At 36.6% G+C, this 21,190-nt stretch overlaps 1 protein-coding gene across 2 annotated transcripts in view; it reads left to right on the forward strand.

Moving 5' to 3' along the window:
* Positions 1–21,190, forward strand: part of pacrg (parkin co-regulated) — a 288,572-nt gene that overhangs the window by 175,265 nt on the left and 92,117 nt on the right. For both annotated transcript variants that reach the window (XM_018093769.2, NM_001112922.1), the window contains 2 exons: positions 2,153–2,324; positions 8,294–8,443. In XM_018093769.2, coding sequence (XP_017949258.1) covers positions 2,153–2,324; positions 8,294–8,443 — 322 coding nt within the window. The remainder of the gene's footprint in view (positions 1–2,152; positions 2,325–8,293; positions 8,444–21,190) is intronic.

Raw genomic sequence — 21,190 nt, forward strand, 5'->3', positions numbered from 1 at the left:
TAACTAGGCATTAGGGATTTTTTCTCAAAAACAAACATGCACCCACTTACAAAACCATAAAAATATTTTGTACCTATATTTTTTTTCCCGACTAAACACCAAACTTGACTGACAAACCAGAAAATACTAGTTTGGCAGCTGTAGGCACTACAACTGCAACATTTGGGAGAAAAAAACTGATTACTGCATTTCTGCAGTCCATGGACCTCTATTTACTTCCTTCTATCGCTCTACGTTGTTACTTGTTATTGCTAGTTCATTGATAATAGGCCTGCCATCTGTTTATGAATCAATAGTAACATGCTGTGTCCAAGAAACCTTTAGCTATACTCCTGGGATGTCAATGGTAAATGCACAAAGACAACAATACCAAAGGAATAGCCCTATTGTTTATTGAGAATGAACCAGCTAATATTGCTGTAAGGTCATGTCCATTCTTGACAACATACTATTTATTGGTTCTGCTGGTTTGGAAAATGTTTAACATGTATCCTGCCTGGGTATTGAAAACAAATAAATCAATAGTATAGGTTTCTGCAGCTCTTCAGCTGGTACCTTTTGAATTCATAACATGATATTTGTTTTTCATGTTTCTTTTTCCTGTAACTCCCTTTCTCCATTCATACCTCTCACCCTTTCACCTAGCCTTATTCCTCTACATACCATACTTCGTTCTAACCCTATTCCTTCCATTTCCTTTATTTAATTTAATTTAGATTTAATTCATACAAGTGGATATGAATAGGAGGTACTGTAAATAAAGGTACAAAGTTTGTCAGCTGGCACATTTCATTGCAATGGATTATTTGAACGATTTGTATCTTTTATAATAAAGTTTTTCCATAAAGGTCCCCATACACGGGCCGATTTTAGCTGCTGATATCGGTCCCTTAGACCGATTTGGCAGCTAATTGGCCCGTGTATGGGCACTACCGACGGGCCTGCCCAACTGATATTTTGCCTGAAATCGGCAGATAAAGAATAAAAAAATAAATAAATAAACAAAATTATAAAAGTTGCTAAGAACAATACATTCTATAATATACTAAACATTGACTAAACATGAAGTGTACCTTTAAGACAGATTTTTGTGTAAGATACAGTTTTTGGGTAGAATGTAATGAAGTATTTTCTGTGTGTGAGTAATTCCCATAGTGTTTTACAGAAACATTTAGCCCCCTCCTCTTGCATTTATAGAGAATCAGTTAGAATGTAAGGTCCCATACAAAATCTTTATCTAAATTTGCCAACTGGTCCACTGATAGATACAACTTTGTGCTTCAATTAGTTTTTCATGCTATATATACACATTACACATTAAAATACTTTTTTTTCTTTATATGCTTTTATAGAATTTTCCTGCACAATTTAAATTGAAATTAAATGAAACTAACACCACTGTAAGAACTCTAAGAACCATGCTCTTACCCTGAATGTTTTCATGAACAATTCATTAAGCAATTTATTTATTAAATATGCTTATGTTTATTTCTAAGAAGGGTCCCATGTAAAAAAAAAATATATATACCGGTATATATATATATATATATAAACCTTAAGCAGATGGTTCTTTCTAATTAAGGCTTCCGCAAGGGTAGGTTAATAAGTGTGACAATATTTAATTCACATGAAGCAGTACAATATCACGCTGACCCATCCTTGGCTTTCCAGTTTGTCCTTCAAAATTAGCTGGGCTTTTTAACCATGCGTGCAACCATGTTTATCTAAAGAATATCAAATACAGAATACAAGAATATTAATTATGTAATGTATAGGAGAAAAATAGCACATTACTTTAAAATATTGAATCAAACTAGAAACACATTATTGTACTGAAATAAATTTTTGAATGCTTTTTAGAGTTTCTGTTCATCTGCATCTAAATCCGTTGGAAAATACAGACTGCTGTGATTGTAACAGTAATATCCTAGTTGATTTAACTCCCTTAGGGAATCCCATGGGTTGTTGCTAGAAAATTGTCTACATTTCATATATAGCATTATTTCAATGTTTCATTAATGCCCTTTATTTGCATTGACACTGCAAGTGGTATACTTGAGAAAAAAGTTCCTGTCATTAATCAGTTGTTTTGCCATAGTGCTGCTGGCAAATTTTGACTACATCATACTTTATTTCCTTTCTCCCTCTTTAGGTGGAAATTGAGAAATTGGATTACCATCACTATCTGCCTCTATTCTTTGATGGACTTTGTGAGACAACACATCCCTATGAATTTTTTGCACGTCAAGGAGTCCATGACATGCTAGAGCATGGGGGACCAAAGATCCTTCCTGTCATTCCACAGCTCATTATTCCAATAAAAAGTAAGTACGTGGGTGAAGTAATTTGACTGGTGAATTAAATCAGTTCTCTGCTGTACTTGCATACTAGTCTAAAGGTGAGTAACTTGATTTAGACCAAACATGCAGTGCTTCTATGTTACTGACAGTATAGACTGAAAATAATATAGATTTTTCATTTCTAACCTCGCTTTTTAGATTGATTCCCTATAGACAGTTGGTTACACATAAGTCAATATTTGTATTAACCCAACTAATCTGAACCTATATCAGGCATATTCATTTTGTGCAAAACAGATCATTCTAATTTCCATCATGGATAACTTGTCCAAACTGTGTTATTTAAAAACAATGAATTGAAATGCCAATTAACTCATATTTACCTAGGAAATTACCTATAATAACATGTGTAAATCTGACTTATATAACAGTTACCCATAAAAGTGAATGCATATCTACACAACATAGAAACTTGAATTATATGTTACCAGAGCAGAAAGTGAAGCTTGCAAACTTTTTTCATTTGGTGTCATATAATGCACTGAATACCTTATTGAATAAATATCAAGCAAAAACTTTAATTTAAAACATTTTCCCCATGGTGTCATTGTTCATACTATTTTTCATTGTATTGCTATATTGTATTCATATTAGTATATGGAACACAGGCAAGATTATTAAGAACTGCACGTTTTATTGCAAATGGCACAGAGTGGCGTTTCCCTTGGTCTCCATTAAATTGTAGACATGGGACTGGCATGAGCACATATAATTTAATGAAAATTTCAGAGGACCTTGAATAAAAAAAGTACCTGTAAAAAAAGGAAAAAAACAATGATGGATATGGAAATGATGACATTAAGGTCAATGATTTTACATAATTTATAGTGATGTTTGCTTCTTTGTAATACTTTGAATTTTTACCTTTTAAGGAACTAAGGAGGTAGATTTATCATAGTGTGAAATTATAGCTCCCCACTGTAAAATTCCATTACTCTCAAATGGTATTTAGCAAATGGTTAACTTTGACTTTTAATCATTGATAAATATTACTTTAAAAATCCCATAGTATTGAATATAGAATGGCAGAATTTTACCGCATCTTAGAATCTATGAGAGCTGTGTTCAAATTATTCTGAATATTAAACAATTTTTTGTTGGCTCGATACAATTGCAGGGCTATTTAATGACAAACCTGCAGTAAATAACTGCTCTGGCCAAACTGATTTACACATGGCCCATTTTGGCTTTTGATTGAGTTTAGTACAAGTAAAATAGTGCTTTATAGTTTGCCACTAAGAAAAAGAGACAAAGGGGCAGATATCCAAAAAGCTTCTGGCACAGAAAGGCGTCTCTTATGTGGGAACTGTGTTATTTTTATAGTAGGCAGTTCTCCAAAACATTTTTCTACTTCAAAGTTATACCATGTGGTGCTGGTACCATCTTATAAGACATATAAGAGAACAGAAAGAAAACAGAATAAACAGCATAGAACCATACAAGCAGTTAGGGAGGTCTTCCCGTTTACTGAGCCAGTAGCAAACAGTGCAGGCCCAGACTGGGGTTCAAAATAGGCCCTGGCATTTCAAGTACACAGGGGCCCAAGCAGCCCCCCGCAGGCCCAATAAATACTGACTGTCTATGACATCTTACAGCAGCCCCTCTGGCATTGCCAGAATCCACAGATTGCTGGTTTGGGCCTGTATCCTGGTACTTATGCGTCTGTTTTCTTCCAGATCTTGTAGCTCAGTCTTGAAAATAATTCTGTGTTCGAATATTGATAATATTCATTAATTTTATGAACATACATTTTATGAAAATAATTTCAGTAACTGACAAGTTTACACCAAACATTGTATGCAATTTTAAATGAAAAGGAAGAATTCATATAATGAAATGACTAAAGGAATAGCAATAGTTTAGATAGCATGAAATGGATTCCACCACGTGCAAAAGCAGGAACAATGTTTTCTAAAACAGACTTGAACTTTGAGCACTATAGCATATTTGTGTTATCAGGAACATTTGTGGAAGATACACCTAACAAACCAGCACCCTTACTTTTTTTCCCAGTAACAGCCAAAGCTTCTTAAATTCATCTGCAGCATAAAGGGGCATGTCAGGCTGTCATAGTGGAAGTAACACTTGGGATGAGTCTGTAGAGGAAAAGGGCAGCCTTCTGAGACTGTAAGCTAAGGGTTCTGATGCAAAGCACAGTTCAGTTGAAACATTTGTAATCTCTGTAGGTGAATTCTATAACACAGTTTTCAAAAGCACATAGTATCATGGATCATACATCAACCATCATACATCAACAAAGGTCTCCTGTAAATGTTAAGAGCTCACAAAATGTATTTTTAATCTATTTACATGTAGCCTTTAGGGTTTATTTACTCAAGGAATCCAAGGTGCAAAATATTTGGTGCTATATACCATCAATATTAACCAACAATGCATAATTTATTCTCAGCATAATTTGGTCCTCTGCAGTCACATACTGAAAACTCAAAGATTTGTGCTGATTAATAAATTGCACGCAAATATTTTCAGCTTGTATCTCCTGTTAAACCAATTGGAATGCACCACCAGACAGCAAATAGGAATGCCTAACTGCCTACCAGTATCATTAAGTTAGCTGCAGGGATAATTTTAAGCCCAAGTGACACACTAAAGCCTCGTACTCACAGGCTTTTTTAATGCATTTAATGTGCATTTGAGATGCATATTTGAGTGCACCTAAACACATTCGCTCATTGATTCTATTATATTCTGCCTGGTTGTAGTCATGAGCATTCAGAATTGCATTTGACTCCATTCCATTTCAATGCAACATTTCAATGCTGCATTTTCTTGCACTTCACGCATGGCCATAGATCAGTAGAACAGAGGGTTCCATTTGGAACTGACAAAAACGCACGTAGCTGCATTTGAAAAATGTACATAAACACAATATATATGCATTTTTTGCACTCATCATGCATTTGAAACACATAAAAAACACCTGTGTGTACGAGCCCTAATCATTTATTTATTTTTGACAAGCAATTATTTTCAAATAGAAAAAAATAATAACTCCTATTTCTAAAACCCATACAGATTGGGCAGGTTTTTCTGTATAACTATCACTATTTCTTTTAAACAAAAGCTTTGTTTTTATCCACCAAACCCTGTTAAAAACATACACGGAATTGTTATTTCAGCAGAATGCAGTGACCATAACATACTCAAACTGTTACCACAGACTTTATCTCTTTCTGTGCCTCTCTCTCTCTCTCTCTCTCTCTCTCTCTTTCTTTCTTTCTCTCTTTAGAGGGTGACTTCCTGTAGTCACAGCTCCTAACAGAAGTAACTGTGATTTCTCTGAGCTTTTTTAATTCAATAGACCTATACCAGAGCCAATGTGCAGGAAGAATAGGCAGCCTTCGTGGGGGCCAGTGAGGTGTCAGCAGAAACTGTGGGAACAAATAACAGTCACACAAGGAAGCATTTTATAACATCAGGGCCGCAATCCATCTTTTAGTTAGTTCAAGGCTTTGACTAATAAAGGCCTTTTTACAATTCTCAGCAGAGTCCAGCTTAATTCCCTACAGCGCCTCAGGGATCTGAAATACATTGCTTTGTAGCAATAAAAGAAGGAAGAAATGAAAGAGTAAAAAGGCATAATCAGTGTTTTATAACTGACTCACATGGTAAAGGGTTAAGGACTGCATATCAACCTATGACATTTTAACAGTGGCTTGAATGAGTCACAGTTTTTGGAGGTAAGCCTGTGATTCTTGCACAAAATACCTTTCATTAAGACAAAAAAACAAAACAAAACAGTTTTAGAGCCTGAAATAACATTTTCCAAATTAGTCTTTTGCAATATCAAAAAAGCAACCAGTTAGGCATTTACATTTGCTATTCATATCACACTACATCTATTAGCATTAATTACTGTTTTGCTATTATAAGTTACTGAATGGGTCACATAGGCACCATGTTACTACATAACACATACTTGTACCAATTCACAGGAAAAAATTTAAAATCTGCAATATGTAACTACTGACAAACAACTTCAACCAGTTTCATTACTATTGCCATATTGTTTTTTTCACCCTTGAAAAAAAAACTAAACATTTTCTACAACACTTCCTAAACCAATCCAACCAAACATATAGAGCTTAAATGTCATGTTTTGTGGCAAAGTGCCTTAACTTAAATTCTCTGACGTAACTGTGATTACAGTTCTAGAAATCACTTATGCCAAGACCTTTGTGCACACAGACAATTGTGGATACCACGAACATGACATTTTTGTGCATGAGGCACAAATACAGAAAACAAATATATCCACTAATTTAGGTAGACATATTATTGACTGCTAGTCTTTAGTGCACTGGGGCAAAGTTTGTGCATTTTATGGTATGGGGGGAAATGTATAAACCATCTACACTTCTTGGTTCAACTTCCGACAGCTCTTCTAAATAGTCCAAACATTCTTTTTCCATAGAGCTTTTCCTCTATCCAAAATACACTAATGTCTGATATGATACCAGGACTCTCTCCTCAATGAGGTGAGTCCAAGGGAGTAAAGAAGACTACCCCTACTTTAGATACCACTAAATGGAAACATCTGACATTCCTACACCAATGGGAGCCTTCCATCCACCCAGAGGACATGGCTACTCCTGGATGGGTTACACGTCTTTTCCCTTACCTGTATACATACACTATTTGTCTATCTAAGGATATTAAGCTGAATGGTTAATAAACAGCAATAGTGGTAGGCTGAATCCCTATATCTTAACATACAGTAAAACCCATTTTCCATTTTTCAGGCTCCAAAAAAATGGTGTAAAATCAGGGAAAAAATGCATTATATATTGGTATGACCAAAAACATTGTAAAATAAGGTAATCAGGGTATGTAAAATTCAGGTTTTGCTCAAAATAATTTTTAAAATGTTGTTGCTCTTTAACTATCACTGTATTTTTCCATTCACTGATTGTATGCATTTGACTAAAGAGGAATGCAGTGTGTTCCTGGCATATAAATACCACAATTTTATTGTGAACTGACTGTTTGCATTGCAAGCTTTTGTAGATATACAGTTTGTGTTGCTACCTTTTGCTTCATTTGTGCAAGCTCAAACTGGACGCTGATTATCATAACTAATCTAATGGCAGTGTCAAGTCTATGTCTAAGAGACACGAGTAAAGATGGTTGAGGTTTGTCATTGCTGAATGGAACATGTTTCAGCTCAGCAATTGAAACCAACAGTAAAAAGGGCCTATGAAGCATATTGATGGCATGTAAATCAAACAGGATTTACAGTAGTGTTACCATCTTTGTAATACACCCTTTGAAAAAACATTAAAGTGGTCATATTGTTTTGGGGTGCTGTTTCTCTACACACAGGTAAGCAAATTGGTTTTACTGTGCTGGAATTTTAAACAGTAGCTAAATCTGATCTATTTTCTACCTATTTAGCGTATCATTTGTGAGGTTGCCGTGTCATAGAGTATATGACTACATTACACTGACTTTTATATTTGCCTAAGCTTCAAGATGCCTAGTTTTCCTCCATAAATAATCTTAAAAGCATAAGCTACATATACAACTACTGTTCTTTAGAAAGTAAGATACTTCATTGTGCTACTGTGATATGTCTCATTACCACTTTACTGACATGCGGTTTCAGCCAGAGAAATGACAATATAATTCTCGTATATTAACGATGTATGAATGCTTGGGGCATTAAAACCTGAATATGTGCTTTGTACTGTGCTGGGTACTTTATCAGAAAAATAGCAAGACTAAGTGCACAGAAAGAAAAGAAACTGCTGTGTTTGTTAGGTTTCCATGCCAGAAGGTTTAATATACTGTTGATCTTTCACCCGCTAAAAGGCTTGTTCTTTCTATAGCTAAATGTATTTTTACATTTTACCGCTATTGGGGTACAATTTTTTTTATGGTTTTAAACCAACCACATGTCTCGATTCTTGTAGATGCCTTAAATATCCGAAACCGGCAAGTTATCTGTACCACGCTCAAAGTTCTTCAGCATCTTGTTGTATCAGCTGACATGGTTGGTGAAGCTCTTGTGCCGTATTACCGCCAGATTCTTCCTATCTTCAATATCTTCAAGAACGTGAACAGTAAGATTAGTCTTTTTTAACAATGTTGTCTAAACTATTACTACAGTAGCCCACTACAGAGGGCTATTTATAATGCTTAGTAAAAAACGGCAACAAAATTCACCAAACACCAGGCATTGCCAGGCTTCGCAATGTAAAAAACTGCTTAATTTTTTATGCTTTTTTTCTTCCACCAGAACTTAAATAAAATAAAAAATGTAAAATCTGGCGTTCGCCATATATTTTGCTCAGTTTTTTACACCGTTTTTTTTGGTGAATTTCATTTTACACAGCATAATAAATAGGCCCCTGAGTGTGAAATACAAATAATGCCTGCCTTAAAGCAGATTAACAACAAGTATTACAATTCTAAAACATACGTTAGCTATAAAGATTTTGTCATTTTATTTTAACTTAAAAAAAGATTCATGATGCATGGCTTCAGTGTTAAAATGATACATTTTCTGTATAAAGTCAAGTACATTTAGAGATCAGAGTAATATAACTATAGTGTTTTTCTCCTCTTCTGGGATCTAATAAAATTACATTTTAATTTATGATACATCTCACGTACAGCTTATTAAACAAAGTACAGAAGCACTGAAGCCATTCTATAATCTTTTAATAATTACATTTTTAGAGTTTTGTAGCAGCCTTTTAAATAGATGAGTGCATTGTGTTTCCTGAATATTCTGTGGAAGCAATAATCTTGCCCTTGGCTCTTGAAGCAACAATATTTAAATTCATACCTATTGTTTAACAGTTTTTTCCTGGTGTTTTTCATTTCATTTAAACAAAAACTCCCCTGATATTGGGACTAATAGGGCTTGTTTGTATGTGTTTGGGGGTGTGGACTTTTACACATACAGCAAAGTTTACTTATCCAAACACTAGATTATATAAAATGCATTGTAGAACCACTTCTAGAAATACTTCTGTACAGAACTGTGATCTTTAGTGATCATACAGAGAATCTATTATCGCAGACAGAGGCTGAGAGCCAAGGGAGCTGAACAAGCTGAATGGCACTGATGACTTCCTTGGAAGTGCCCCTGCAAGTGGTTCTGACAGTGTTCACATGGATGAATCAGTAGTAAAAATATGAAATTTTGCCTGCTAAGTCAGCTCCCACATATAGGGGCACATTTACTAACCCACGAACGGGCCGAATGCGTTCGATTGCGTTTTTTTCGATTTGCGCGAAAAAAACGCGAGTTTTTCGTAGCCATTCCGAAAGTTGCGATTTTTTCGGAGCGTTAAAACTTGCGCAAAAAGTTGCGATTTTTTTCGTAGTGTTAAAACTTGCGCGAAACGTCGCGCCTTTTAAGTTTTAACGCTACGAAAAAAGCGCAACTTTTCGCGCAAGTTTTAACGCTACGAAAAAATCGCAACTTTCGGAATGGCTACGAAAAACTCGCGTTTTTTTCGCGCAAATCGTATTGGTAACGAAAAAGTCTCGATAATTTCCGAAAAGTCGTAAAGGCGCCGAAAAAATCGCAAAAAATACGAAAAAGTCGCAAAATGTTCGTTTTCCAATCGGAATTCTTCCAATTCGGTCGGAATTCGTGTCTTAGTAAATCAGCCCCATAGTGTAGGCCTTCATAGTATAATATACATTGAACTAAAAACAATTTTCATCCAAGAAGTAAATGGGATTAACAAAAATCTAATGATGACAGATGCTTGGAGTGCATGAAACTGCCCTTATCATTTCCTTTGGCATTGCCTTTATTACTTCCTGCCCTTTTGTGTAGCAACTTGTGTTTGCTGAAATATGTACATATTTTTAAAAAAACGAATTCAGAGGCACAAATGTAAAACCAATATGTATGTGATACACATTACAGCTTTGAGTGAAATCTGTCCCATTTTGCTTTGCTGAAAAATTTGCTAAACTTCTGAAAAATTTGCAAAACTGATTTTTTTGATGCGCACAATCATTTTTCATGCAACTGCAATATTTTTTACATGACCCTGAATTTTTCGTGGTGAAATTTTGTGCCCATTTCACAAAAATATTCACCAATGGCGAAATGCATAATATCGCCCTGGCGAAAAAAAATCATGTTATGTTCAAACGAGACTACTACATATGAAATGAAACAAAGGTCCAGGTCCAAATGATATTTGTCTCAGGGTACTAAAAGAGCTTATCTCTGTGATTGCCAAAACTCTTCATTTTCCAGGATCCTTTTATTAGTGGCATGGTATCAAGAGATTTGCAAATTGCTTTTGTGGTGTTTGTTCAAAAAGGGATCAAGTTCTCAGCTGGTTTTCAGTCTGTTAGTTTGGCATCAGTGACAGCAAAGCTCTTGAAAAGTGTAATAAGCAATAATCTACTTGACTACATTACAAATCACAATACTAAAGTTTGTGCAAGGATGGTTTATGCATAATAGATCCAGACAAATGCAACAGCATTCAGGTGAGTAAAAAGGTTGCAGTTGTGGTGATATTGGATTTCTCTGAAGGTTACTGACTAAATTAAGCAAAATTGGGATGGAGCATAATATTTGTACTTGGATAAAGAACTGGCCAAGAATATATTTCAAAGAGTGGTGGTAAATGTAACATTTTTTTAAATAGACCAGTGTTATTAGTGGAGCACCTCTGGAGTCTGTCCTTTGTCCTTAGCTTTTTAATTTGATGATATTAATGACCTTGAAGTGGGCATTATAAATACTGGTTCTATTTTGCTAATTCTAAATTCTATAATTTTCATGAAAGATGCTGCTTTGCAAAAAGATTTGGCCAAACAGAAGAACTGAGCAGCAAATTGGCAAATGAGGTTCGATGTAGACAAATGCAAGTTTATGCACTTTGGTAATATAAATAAGAGTTATACACTAAATAGTGGTTTGTCGGGCGACTCTTTAATTGAGAATTTTTGTGGATAACAAACTGTGTAGCTCTACTCAGTGGCTACTAAAGTGAATAATGTACTGTCTTGCATAAAAAGGCATGAACTTGAGGGATGAATACATACTTTTGCCTCTTTATAGATCTCTGGTTAAGCCTGGTCTTGAGCAGTCCTTAAGGATATTAATGAACTGGAGAGTGTTTAAAAATGCAGTTTGATATATTTGATATACATATATTTACAGCATGCATTTCTACACTATACTGTTTTGGGTGACAAACACAGGCTTCCACAGTGTTCATTTGTTCAAATAAACAACTAACAAATCAGACCTAGAGAGCACTAAATCTATAGCAGTAACTGACACCAAGAAAGTATGTACTATACAATCATTTTACTCATTGCATGCTGTGTATAAGTAGAATGAGTGCCTCATTTTTGAGTGAAAAACTTTCATCACATTACTAACAGGCATGATTCCCATTAAAGTAAAAGGGCAGTTTTAAGCATTTTGCCTCCTGTTACAGATCTAAAAAATGATTAAGAGAGACGTCTGTGAAGATTTTCATTCATCCAGGTCATGGTATATCTAGTATAAATAAATTTAAAGCAACTGGACTTGTTTGGTAATCATTGAAGACATTTCACTACTCATCCGAGCAGCTTCTTCAGTTCAACTGACTGGTATGGGAAGTCCTCAGCATATATACTCTTCCACTAATCCAATCACAATGGCACTATGTAACTCTTCAGAAAGGTGACATCTGAAACTCACAGAGGTGTGAATGCTGTGGAGTTACTTTGAAAGGATTACCAAAGTATCATGCAACTCTTCAAACAGGTGTTACTTTTTGGAGTTGCATGAATGGATGTGTGAAGAGTTCTGAAACTGCCGGGGTACAGATGTTAGAACAGCATTGTATGTAGCAGACAGATGGTGTTGAAGTCCCCTGCCTCTGTTAAGGGATGGTTTCTCCACTTTGACATGAATGGCCTCTTTTACACCTCTTTCAAACCAGCGGTCTTCTTTGTCCAAAATTTGGACGTTGCTGTTTTCAAAGGAGTGTCCCTTGTCTTTTAGGTGTAGAAATACAGCAGAGTCCTGGCCTGTAGTGTTCGCCCTCCTATGCTGAGCCATTCGCTTGGAGAGCAGTTGCTTTGTCTCACCAATGTAAAGGTCTGTGCACTCCTCGCTACACTGGACTGCGTATACAACATTGCTTTGTTTTTCCTTTGGTGTTGGATCCTTTGGGTGTACAAGTTTTTGTCTCATTGTGTTGCTAGGTTTGAAAAACACAGGGATGTGGTGTTTGTTGAAAATTCTCCTGAGTTTCTCCATCACTCCTGCTACATATGGGATGACTATATTGCGCCTTCTCTCTGCCTCAGGACGGTTATTCCTTTTGGTGTTCCTGTTGGGCTTAGTTGCTCTTGTTTTGACAAAGGCCCAGTCTGGGTAGCCACAGGCTTTCAGTGCTCCTCTGAGATGTTTACATTCCTTGTCCTTGGACTCTGTATCAGTTGTCACACTTTCCGCCCTGTGGTGTAGAGTTCTAATGACACCCAGTTTGTGTTCCAGCGGATGGTGGGAATCAAACAACAGATATTGATCCGTGTGATTGGGTTTCCTGTATACTTCTGTTTTCAAGATACCCCCCTCTTAAATGGATATCAAACAGTCCAAAAAAGCAAGTTTGTTCTCATGGACATCCTCCCTTGTGAACTTGATATTGTTGTCCACTGAGTTAATGTGTTCTGAAAAGGCCGCCACTTTGTTGGATCTGATTTTAACCCACGTGTCATCTACATACCTGAACCAGTGACTTGGTGTAGTTCCATTGAATGTGAGTAGGGCCTTCCTTTCCACTTCCTCCATATACAAGTTTGCTACAATGGGAGAAACTGGTGAACCCATTGCACAGCCATGTTTTTGCCTGTAAAATTGGTCCTTGTATCTGAAGTATGTGGTGTTAAGGCACAAATCTAACAATAAACATACTTGGTTGGGACTGAGTTTCGTTCTGCTGCTGAGGGTGTTATCTTTCTGCAGTTGATTTCTTACAGTCTCAGTAGCCTCTGCGGTAGGTATACATGTGAATAGTGAAGTGACATCATATGATACCATAGTTTCTTCTGCCTCTAGTTTAACTCCTTGAATCTTGGTGACAGACTCTTTGGCATTTTGGATATGATGCACTGTTTTACCTACCAATGGAGCTAAGATGTTGGCCAAGTATTTTGCAATGCTGTAAGTCACTGAATTGATGCTGCTGACAATAGGCCTTGGATTAGTGGAAGAGTATATATGCTGAGGACTTCCCATACCAGTCAGTTGAACTGAAGAAGCTGCTCGGATGAGTAGTGAAACGTCTTCAATGATTACCAAACAAGTTTAGTTGCTTTAAATTTATTTATACTAGATTAAGAGAGACATTTCTTGAAATCACCCTGTGTGCAATAACGCTTAAAAGCAAATAATTAAGAGCTGTGTCAGTACAGTGTATCTTCTCCTCCAAGCTAGCCAGGACTTGCACATATGTAGCATATGACCCAGACTGCATCCACTGGGCCAATGTGTCAAAGGAGGAGAGAACGTACCACCTGCTAAATTAGACTTTTTACACCTATTGTTATTCTAGAGTTAAGGTGGCCACACACGTGGCGATTTGCGATCATTCGTGCGACCATCAGTCGCACGAAATATCATTAAATCCGCCACTAACCTTCAGGGCTGAAATGGCAGATATGGAGGTAGAAACAATAGGATTTCTACCTCCTTCTGCCAATTCAGCCCTGACAGCAGATTGGAAGTGGAAAGCAGTACTACTACATTTTATTATTTATTTGCAGTACTGTAGGACGAATTAACAAATTCTCTGTGATAAATGTACACTGAATTATGCAATACCTAAAGAAATAGCCAAGGAACATTTTTTTCATTCATTCACCCTTGAGCTACCCCTAGTTATTAAGCAGAGTAAAGTAAAATGATGATAGCTGGAGAATAAGTTGCATTCATAAACAGCAGTTCCTTTATACTTGTCAATGGTTAGCTATCTGTGGTCTATATTCACCTTGATTTGTTTTTATCTGTTTCTCAAATTATGCTCACTATGTCTGTGCTGCTCTTCTTGTTTGTTACGACCTCCATGACAATTGTCACTTTTTAATGTTTCCACCCAATCTTGTTTGTAAATATATACCCTTAGACCTTGCCCCATGCTTAGCTATGCTACTTTGATAATCATATATCTATATTCTGATATCACTGAATTGTAGACTTCACAACAAATCTGTCAAAGCACAAGTGAAGCTGAGTGAAGTTTTGGAGTTCTGGATCAAAAATGGCATTTTAATAGAAAAATTCCTACTTCAAAGAACACAATTCCATTGATCTCTATGAGACTGCCGGCACTAAAAAAGAATGATGCTGCCTTCTAAGGAGTGAGAGTGTTTCTTAATGAGTAAAATTTAACAAGCATGGGACAATACTGTATAATAATAATACAATAACCTTTCATTCCACTAAAGCTTTGCACGGGAAGGTGCTTTATACATCTACTTTATCCTTGTTTCAGTTTCAGTGTGTATCAATATCTGCCTTCAGCTTCCTACAGAGGCAATGCCACTTTTCATAAATGTTTTATGAGATTCAGGAAATGGGAACAGTGAGTAAATGTGAGCATAAAAAGGTTAGTATTTTGAATGGTAATAACATAGGCTGCATTTCTGATTGCAAATGCCATCTACTCTATGAAGTCACTGAACCGTTAATATTAGCATGTTCAAGAGAGTACACTCCACTGCTTTACTGTTTTTGCTGTATATTATTTAATTAAAATTAGCATTTTTACAATGCAGCCAATCTTTCTTTTATGGAACAAGATTGCCACTCACAGAATTGCTTCATTATTTTTAACTGCAAAACTTTATCTTAAAATCAGTACGAAATAGACACCGAGAAGTATTTCTTGCATTTATTGTGATTGTTGTATTTCTAATGATCAAGGAAAGCTTAGAAAATTCTTGATAATGTTTATTGATGTGTGTGCATAAGATCTGACATATTTCTCTCCAATGTGCCTAATTAGTCTTCCAGGTAATGAACAGAAAACAAATTGTAAAGATAATGATGCAGAGAGTTACAGACAAAAAACAAACACAGTCAATAGTATTAGATTATTTTTTTTACCACAACAGACCTAACAGTCTATAATTAAACTTATTGTGACAGATGCATGATGAAACCTTTGACATTGCATTGGTCTCCCACTTATCTCTCAAACTCCCATCCATGTCCCATTTCTTGTAGAAAGATAAGAATAAGGATCGATCAGCCTTCTTCACCTCCCATGTGATGGAATTAGTGTTTTCTAATTGATTGCTAAAAACAATCAGACCTTTCTTTGACATTCAAGAGGAAAAGTGTAGACCTTAGAGACAACAGGACCTATTTCCATAAAGTAGTAGAGATAAACAGACCATTATCTCATGTCGGCTCCCCACACTGTTAATACATTGGACTCATGTCTTTTAAGCTTTACTGCTGTAGAAAAAAAACTCAAAGGAGGACAGGCACTGAAGTTGTGTAAAAATAATTTCTGTCTTCACAGTAGTGGAAATGCATTCTTCCAAATGCCGAATTGAGTTTTACCATATGGTGGTATGGGTACAGCATGGGTACAGCAGATGCCAGAATAGTGGTACTTTACTAAATGCAGGATGACTGACAGTTTGGTTGATGAAAAATAATAGTTTGGTCTGTTAGTCATGGCATGGGCTAGGGCCCCCTGTTATTGTCAAAGAAAGCCTTGACTCAGCAGTGTACAATTATTGTACATTCTTGACAAACCCAGCCACTAAACACGTTAATTGGAATGTCAACTGCATTCTAGTACTGAATGCCCAATATCAATGCTGACCTTTTGTGTGTCAGTTTATTTCACCAACAGTGTTCTATGATCTAGTTTATAGCCTTCCTATAATGGTAGCCTTACCAGTAAGTGTTATAGCAGCATGGGATGGACCAAATAAATTCCCTATAAAATAAGATTTTGTACAGGCAAGTGTCAGAATACTGTGGGTGATATAGTGTACATAAGCATGAAAATAATACTGACATTTTAGATCCTAATTGAGAATAGAGGTGCAGTATTCACTTCCACCATCCCAAATGACCTTAGATTTAGTAAGGGAGTAAGGGATTATCTTTGAGCCCACCCTTTACCACTAACGTATGTCTTGATAATGCAAACTAACCTAAACAACCAAGCAAATAGTTCTGTTACTGTAATGTTGTTTTACACTGGCAAATGCAAGTTCTTCAAATAGATGACTAAGGATCTAACATTTTTGCATGGTACAGTTTTGTGGCAAATGTTGTGGTTTCATCAGCAGCTATGTATTTCATATTGTTTGCATTCAACATTAGAATGTTTGTGGTTAGACACCTTATACAAAATGTCTGGATATTACAGATATCACCTTTACAGTACGTAGAGTGGTTTAAATTTTTTTATCCAACAGGAAGCACATCCACTGACTACTTTATTGCTCTTCTGGCAGAGTAACACATCCTCTTCTATAGCACAGGTTTTTAACGGTAGCTTGTGTAAACCTTTTTTTAAACCAAAGTCTTCTTATTTTCAATAAATGTCTAATATCAAGTGACATATTAATTCTGTATCTTTTTGTGTGTGGGAGCAGCAATGGTTGCTCTGATGAGGCAATTTCGCCCAAGGGCTAATATGTAACAGTGACCTCTTGTGGCCAAATCATTATGAAGCATATTGCAGTGCCTACTTGATTTACCATGCAATATCTAAACAAAGCTCCTGAACCGATGAATGTCTGAGCATCTGAATGAACACATGAGCACTGAACTAAAATATACAATTTTCTAAATCCCTCATCTCTCTGCATTATGTTCCTTTAAAATGAAAAGGCACTGCAAGAGTATTCACCTTAATGAATCACTGAATATAGACCCCGGTACAAATAGTGTACAATGACAGCATATTATGCCAAATGTTGTAGTGATTCCCATTTGGAATAGCTCTTAGTAGCTATAAAACATTACTAACCATGGTATTTAAGAGTGGAGCTGTTTAGTAAGCTTTGATTCATAAAGCAGTAATCCGTGTACATGAATGAATCACAGGCTCATAGCATTCAGGTTTAATTGCTGTCTTTGCCAAGCTTTTTATGATGTAGGGGATTGCTATCTGATGAAATTTCACTATAGTTAATTATAATACATTCCAAAGTCAAACTATTATGCTTAACAAATGGATTTTAAAAAATATTTCTCATATTTCAGCATTCTAGATGGAATGAAAATATAAGGGCTCATTTATTAATCGGAGCAATGTGTAAAGGGCCATGTTTTTTTGCCAGTACTGCACATTGCCTCCCAATTCTTTTGCTCCCCTACCCTTACAGGCATGCACAAATCTTTGTGTCTCCAGTATGGGGTGCAGATCTGCATCTTCACATATATATTTGGCAAACTAGCACCCTTAGCTTGTAACAAAGCTTACCAAAGTAAATAGGAAAATCCAGGTGTTCCAACCCCAAGCCCTCAGCCATAGGGAGCAGACAAACTGTTAGACATCAAAACAAGAAAAAATAGGGAAAGGGCACTCTGTCTGGTAATCCATTTTTGCACTTACAAAATGGAAAGGATATACTTTCTCATCAGTAAATGCAGGGGTCCTCAACGGCCTGCGACCCCCCAGAGTAGTTTACCTGGCCCCCGCTACATCCTCACCCCTTGCAGCGGAGAGAGGAGTCAGCGGGGAGCGGGATGGGAGAGCCGGGAGGGAGGAAGGGCGCTTACAGAAAGAGGACTAGATGGACAGAAGGCTGGGGGGAGCTAAAAGAGATAGAGTTGGATAGCAGTAGGGTGGTTGTGTAGGGTGGTGCTGGAAGAGAATGCAGGAGCGCCCCCTTGCCTAAGAAGTTTGAGGACCCCTGAGTAAATGATGAGTAGTGTCCAGCATGTTTCATCAAATGCAGACTTCCTCAGAGAAAAATTTTCAAATTTCCATGTCATAAATGTTAGAATAAATGTCCATTGGACAGTCAACAGTTTGGGTGGTGTAATTAAGGGGCCTGGGGTAACTAAGCAACTGAGTACTAAAATTGTGACCAGCATGGATCCAGTATTTGTTCCGGATGTCATGATTAGCATGTATATGCAGGACACTGTCATTATCATTGATTTTGTGCCAAGTGGGGGACACAGAACTGGCTGTCAGGTGGTCAGCTGGAGGAACATGAGTGTCACCCACTGCTTAGTAGATCATGTACAAACAGGGACTTGTGAATCTTCCCATATGCTGGGAAATTGTAGCTTTGCATACAAAATAACATTATTTCTGATATAAGTACCAGTTTCCTCAGGACTTTGCTAATATACAAGTACCCATTGCTTCACTGCTTTGGCAATATTTTGTAAATAAAATTATAATAAAGAAATGTGGATTGATTGTTATCTGATTTATGTTAAAAATGCAAAATCCTTCCTTGCAGCATCAATGTTCTCTATTGATTATCCGTTTTCATAGAGTTAAGATCTACAGTGCCTAAGAACATTATCATGTGATTTGTATACTGCAACCCAGACTATCAGCCTCCCTGGAGGAGAATGATTCTATTGCTTATCTGGGTCTCTCTGTGGCATCAAGCGACAGCTGCAGGAAATTTAAAAGCAAATTGCAGATTTCAAAGTATGAAGAGGTTTCTAACATCCTCTCTAATTGCTGGGTGAAGGGGGGTGAAGTTTCCGCACAGGGGTGTGAGTGAGAAGAGAGAAAAGCGAAGACTCAGATTCCAGCGGGGAGATTATGGCTCTTATTCTTTTTGAGAGAAGCTGTAAAATGTTTTTCAAATGTGTGATAAAATATCTATATGTCATAAATTCCATTGTACACTGTCAGATCTGCCAAGGAACAGGGCATAATTTACTCCTGGTTCCTTACAAGAAAATTACAGTTATTGTGGTGTGAACAGTAACATGGAAAAATGCTCTTAAATGAACTCAGCAGGCTGCAGGCAGGTAAGGGGTTAAGCTGTAATGTGTAATTTAAACAGCATGTGTAATTATCTCCAAGGAAATCAGAGTTTTCTAAGCGTTGACAGTAAATGAGTTTTATTGTTGAAAAAACAATGACAAAAAAGTGCTATTTATGCAAGAAAGCACTAGGGCTTGGAATTAAGCCACTAAAGGGTTTTGACCAAGCATATCGTAGGCACTGCTAATGTACATTATATTATTCTTCATGTCTGCTAAAGTAAAGTATTGTCAGTGAGTTTCTGTTCTGGTGCAAGTTTCTTTCTGGACACGAGTTAGGATCAGTTCATGCACAACCCGCAGGTGTACTTCTATTCCAGTGCAATAATCCATAACAACCTGTAGGGAAACAAATAGCCATTTTCATAACATGCCCATTCCCATCCCTTTCGGTGATATAAACACTATATTTTTACTCCTCTCTGACATCACCAAAAGCAGGGGGTTTAATATTTAGAAAGTTAATTATTGGTTGCAGGTCAGTATGAGTCAGTTAGGTTCGGGTAGAGGGTTAATAAATTCCTGACCCACGCATCACTGCTCCCAACATCACTCCTAATTGTAATGTATTGTGTAGCCAGGAACTTCAGCCTAGATAAATTAGTCCCTCAGTAGGCAACTAAATGGGTTTAGTAAGGAAATGGACATGGATATTACACAGACCAGGAAAATATTAAAATATATACAGATATGGGATCCATTATCCATAAATTCATTACCTAGAAAGTTCTGAATTACAGAAAGGCCATCTTTATTATAAGCCAATAATTCTAATTTGTAAAAATTAGTTATTTTTTCTTTGTAACAATAAAACAGTACCTTGCACTGTAACTAAACTGCATGAATACATGGGGGGATTAGTCGCCCATGGTTAATCTCGAAATGCCTTCCCACTGGCAATAAATTGAATCACCGATGGGAAGGCATACACGTTGCTTAGTTTTTTGAAGTTGTGCTAAGTTTCCTCCTGCAGCAATAAACTGAATTGCCGGTGGGAAGGCATTTTGTATTAGTTGTGTGATAGCCAAGAAATAACCATGGGCATTTAACACGAGCCCATGAGCCATGGCCCTAATCATTGTAAAACAATCCTATTGGGTTTATTTAATGTTCATATGATTTTTGGAGATCCAAATTATGGAAAGACCCCTTACCCAAAAAACCCCAGGTCACAATCATTCTGAATAATAGATCCTATACCTTTACTAACAGAGAGAATATAAGCAGACATCAGTCATCTCTCACACAGTTTTTTTTTTAAATATATATATTTCAGGGGGCTTTATCGTCTGAAGGCTTATCCTCACCCCCCCCACCCCCCCCCCCCTTCCCAAAGCCATTGGCCCTGGGGTACAACCTAAATTGTCTATGTTATTTGTTGTGCTACTTCCCACCATAGTGTTTAAATAGGAAAGCCAGAAAAGAGGAACATGTTTAATGAAAGAAATGGGAAACAATGCTGTCAGAAATCAAATGTGTTTTGTGAGCTGGTATTCTTTTCTATACAATTGCTGGCATTGGCCTGAAGAAATAAGTATGATTAAGTGCTATGTATTACACCATTTTATAAATTAAAGCATGGCAAAAAAGAGCACAAAGTATTCTGACATTCTTTAGTGAGAAAGAGGTAAAAAATAAATTCTGCTACAGAGATGCTTTTGATGCTTTCTTGAATACTGATTTGTTATCGAAGCTTATCAGAATATCTCCTATGGCTAAAGATTTGTATTTACTGATGTTTTTCATTATTGCAGTAGGGCTGTCATTGTCACGGTTTAAATATAGTGTATTTAAATAAAAGCGAGTGCAGTCTTACACAGCTAGTTTTCATGAT

This window comes from Xenopus tropicalis, chromosome 5 (genome assembly GCF_000004195.4).
Source record: "Xenopus tropicalis strain Nigerian chromosome 5, UCB_Xtro_10.0, whole genome shotgun sequence".
NCBI classification, from domain to species: Eukaryota; Metazoa; Chordata; class Amphibia; order Anura; family Pipidae; genus Xenopus; species Xenopus tropicalis.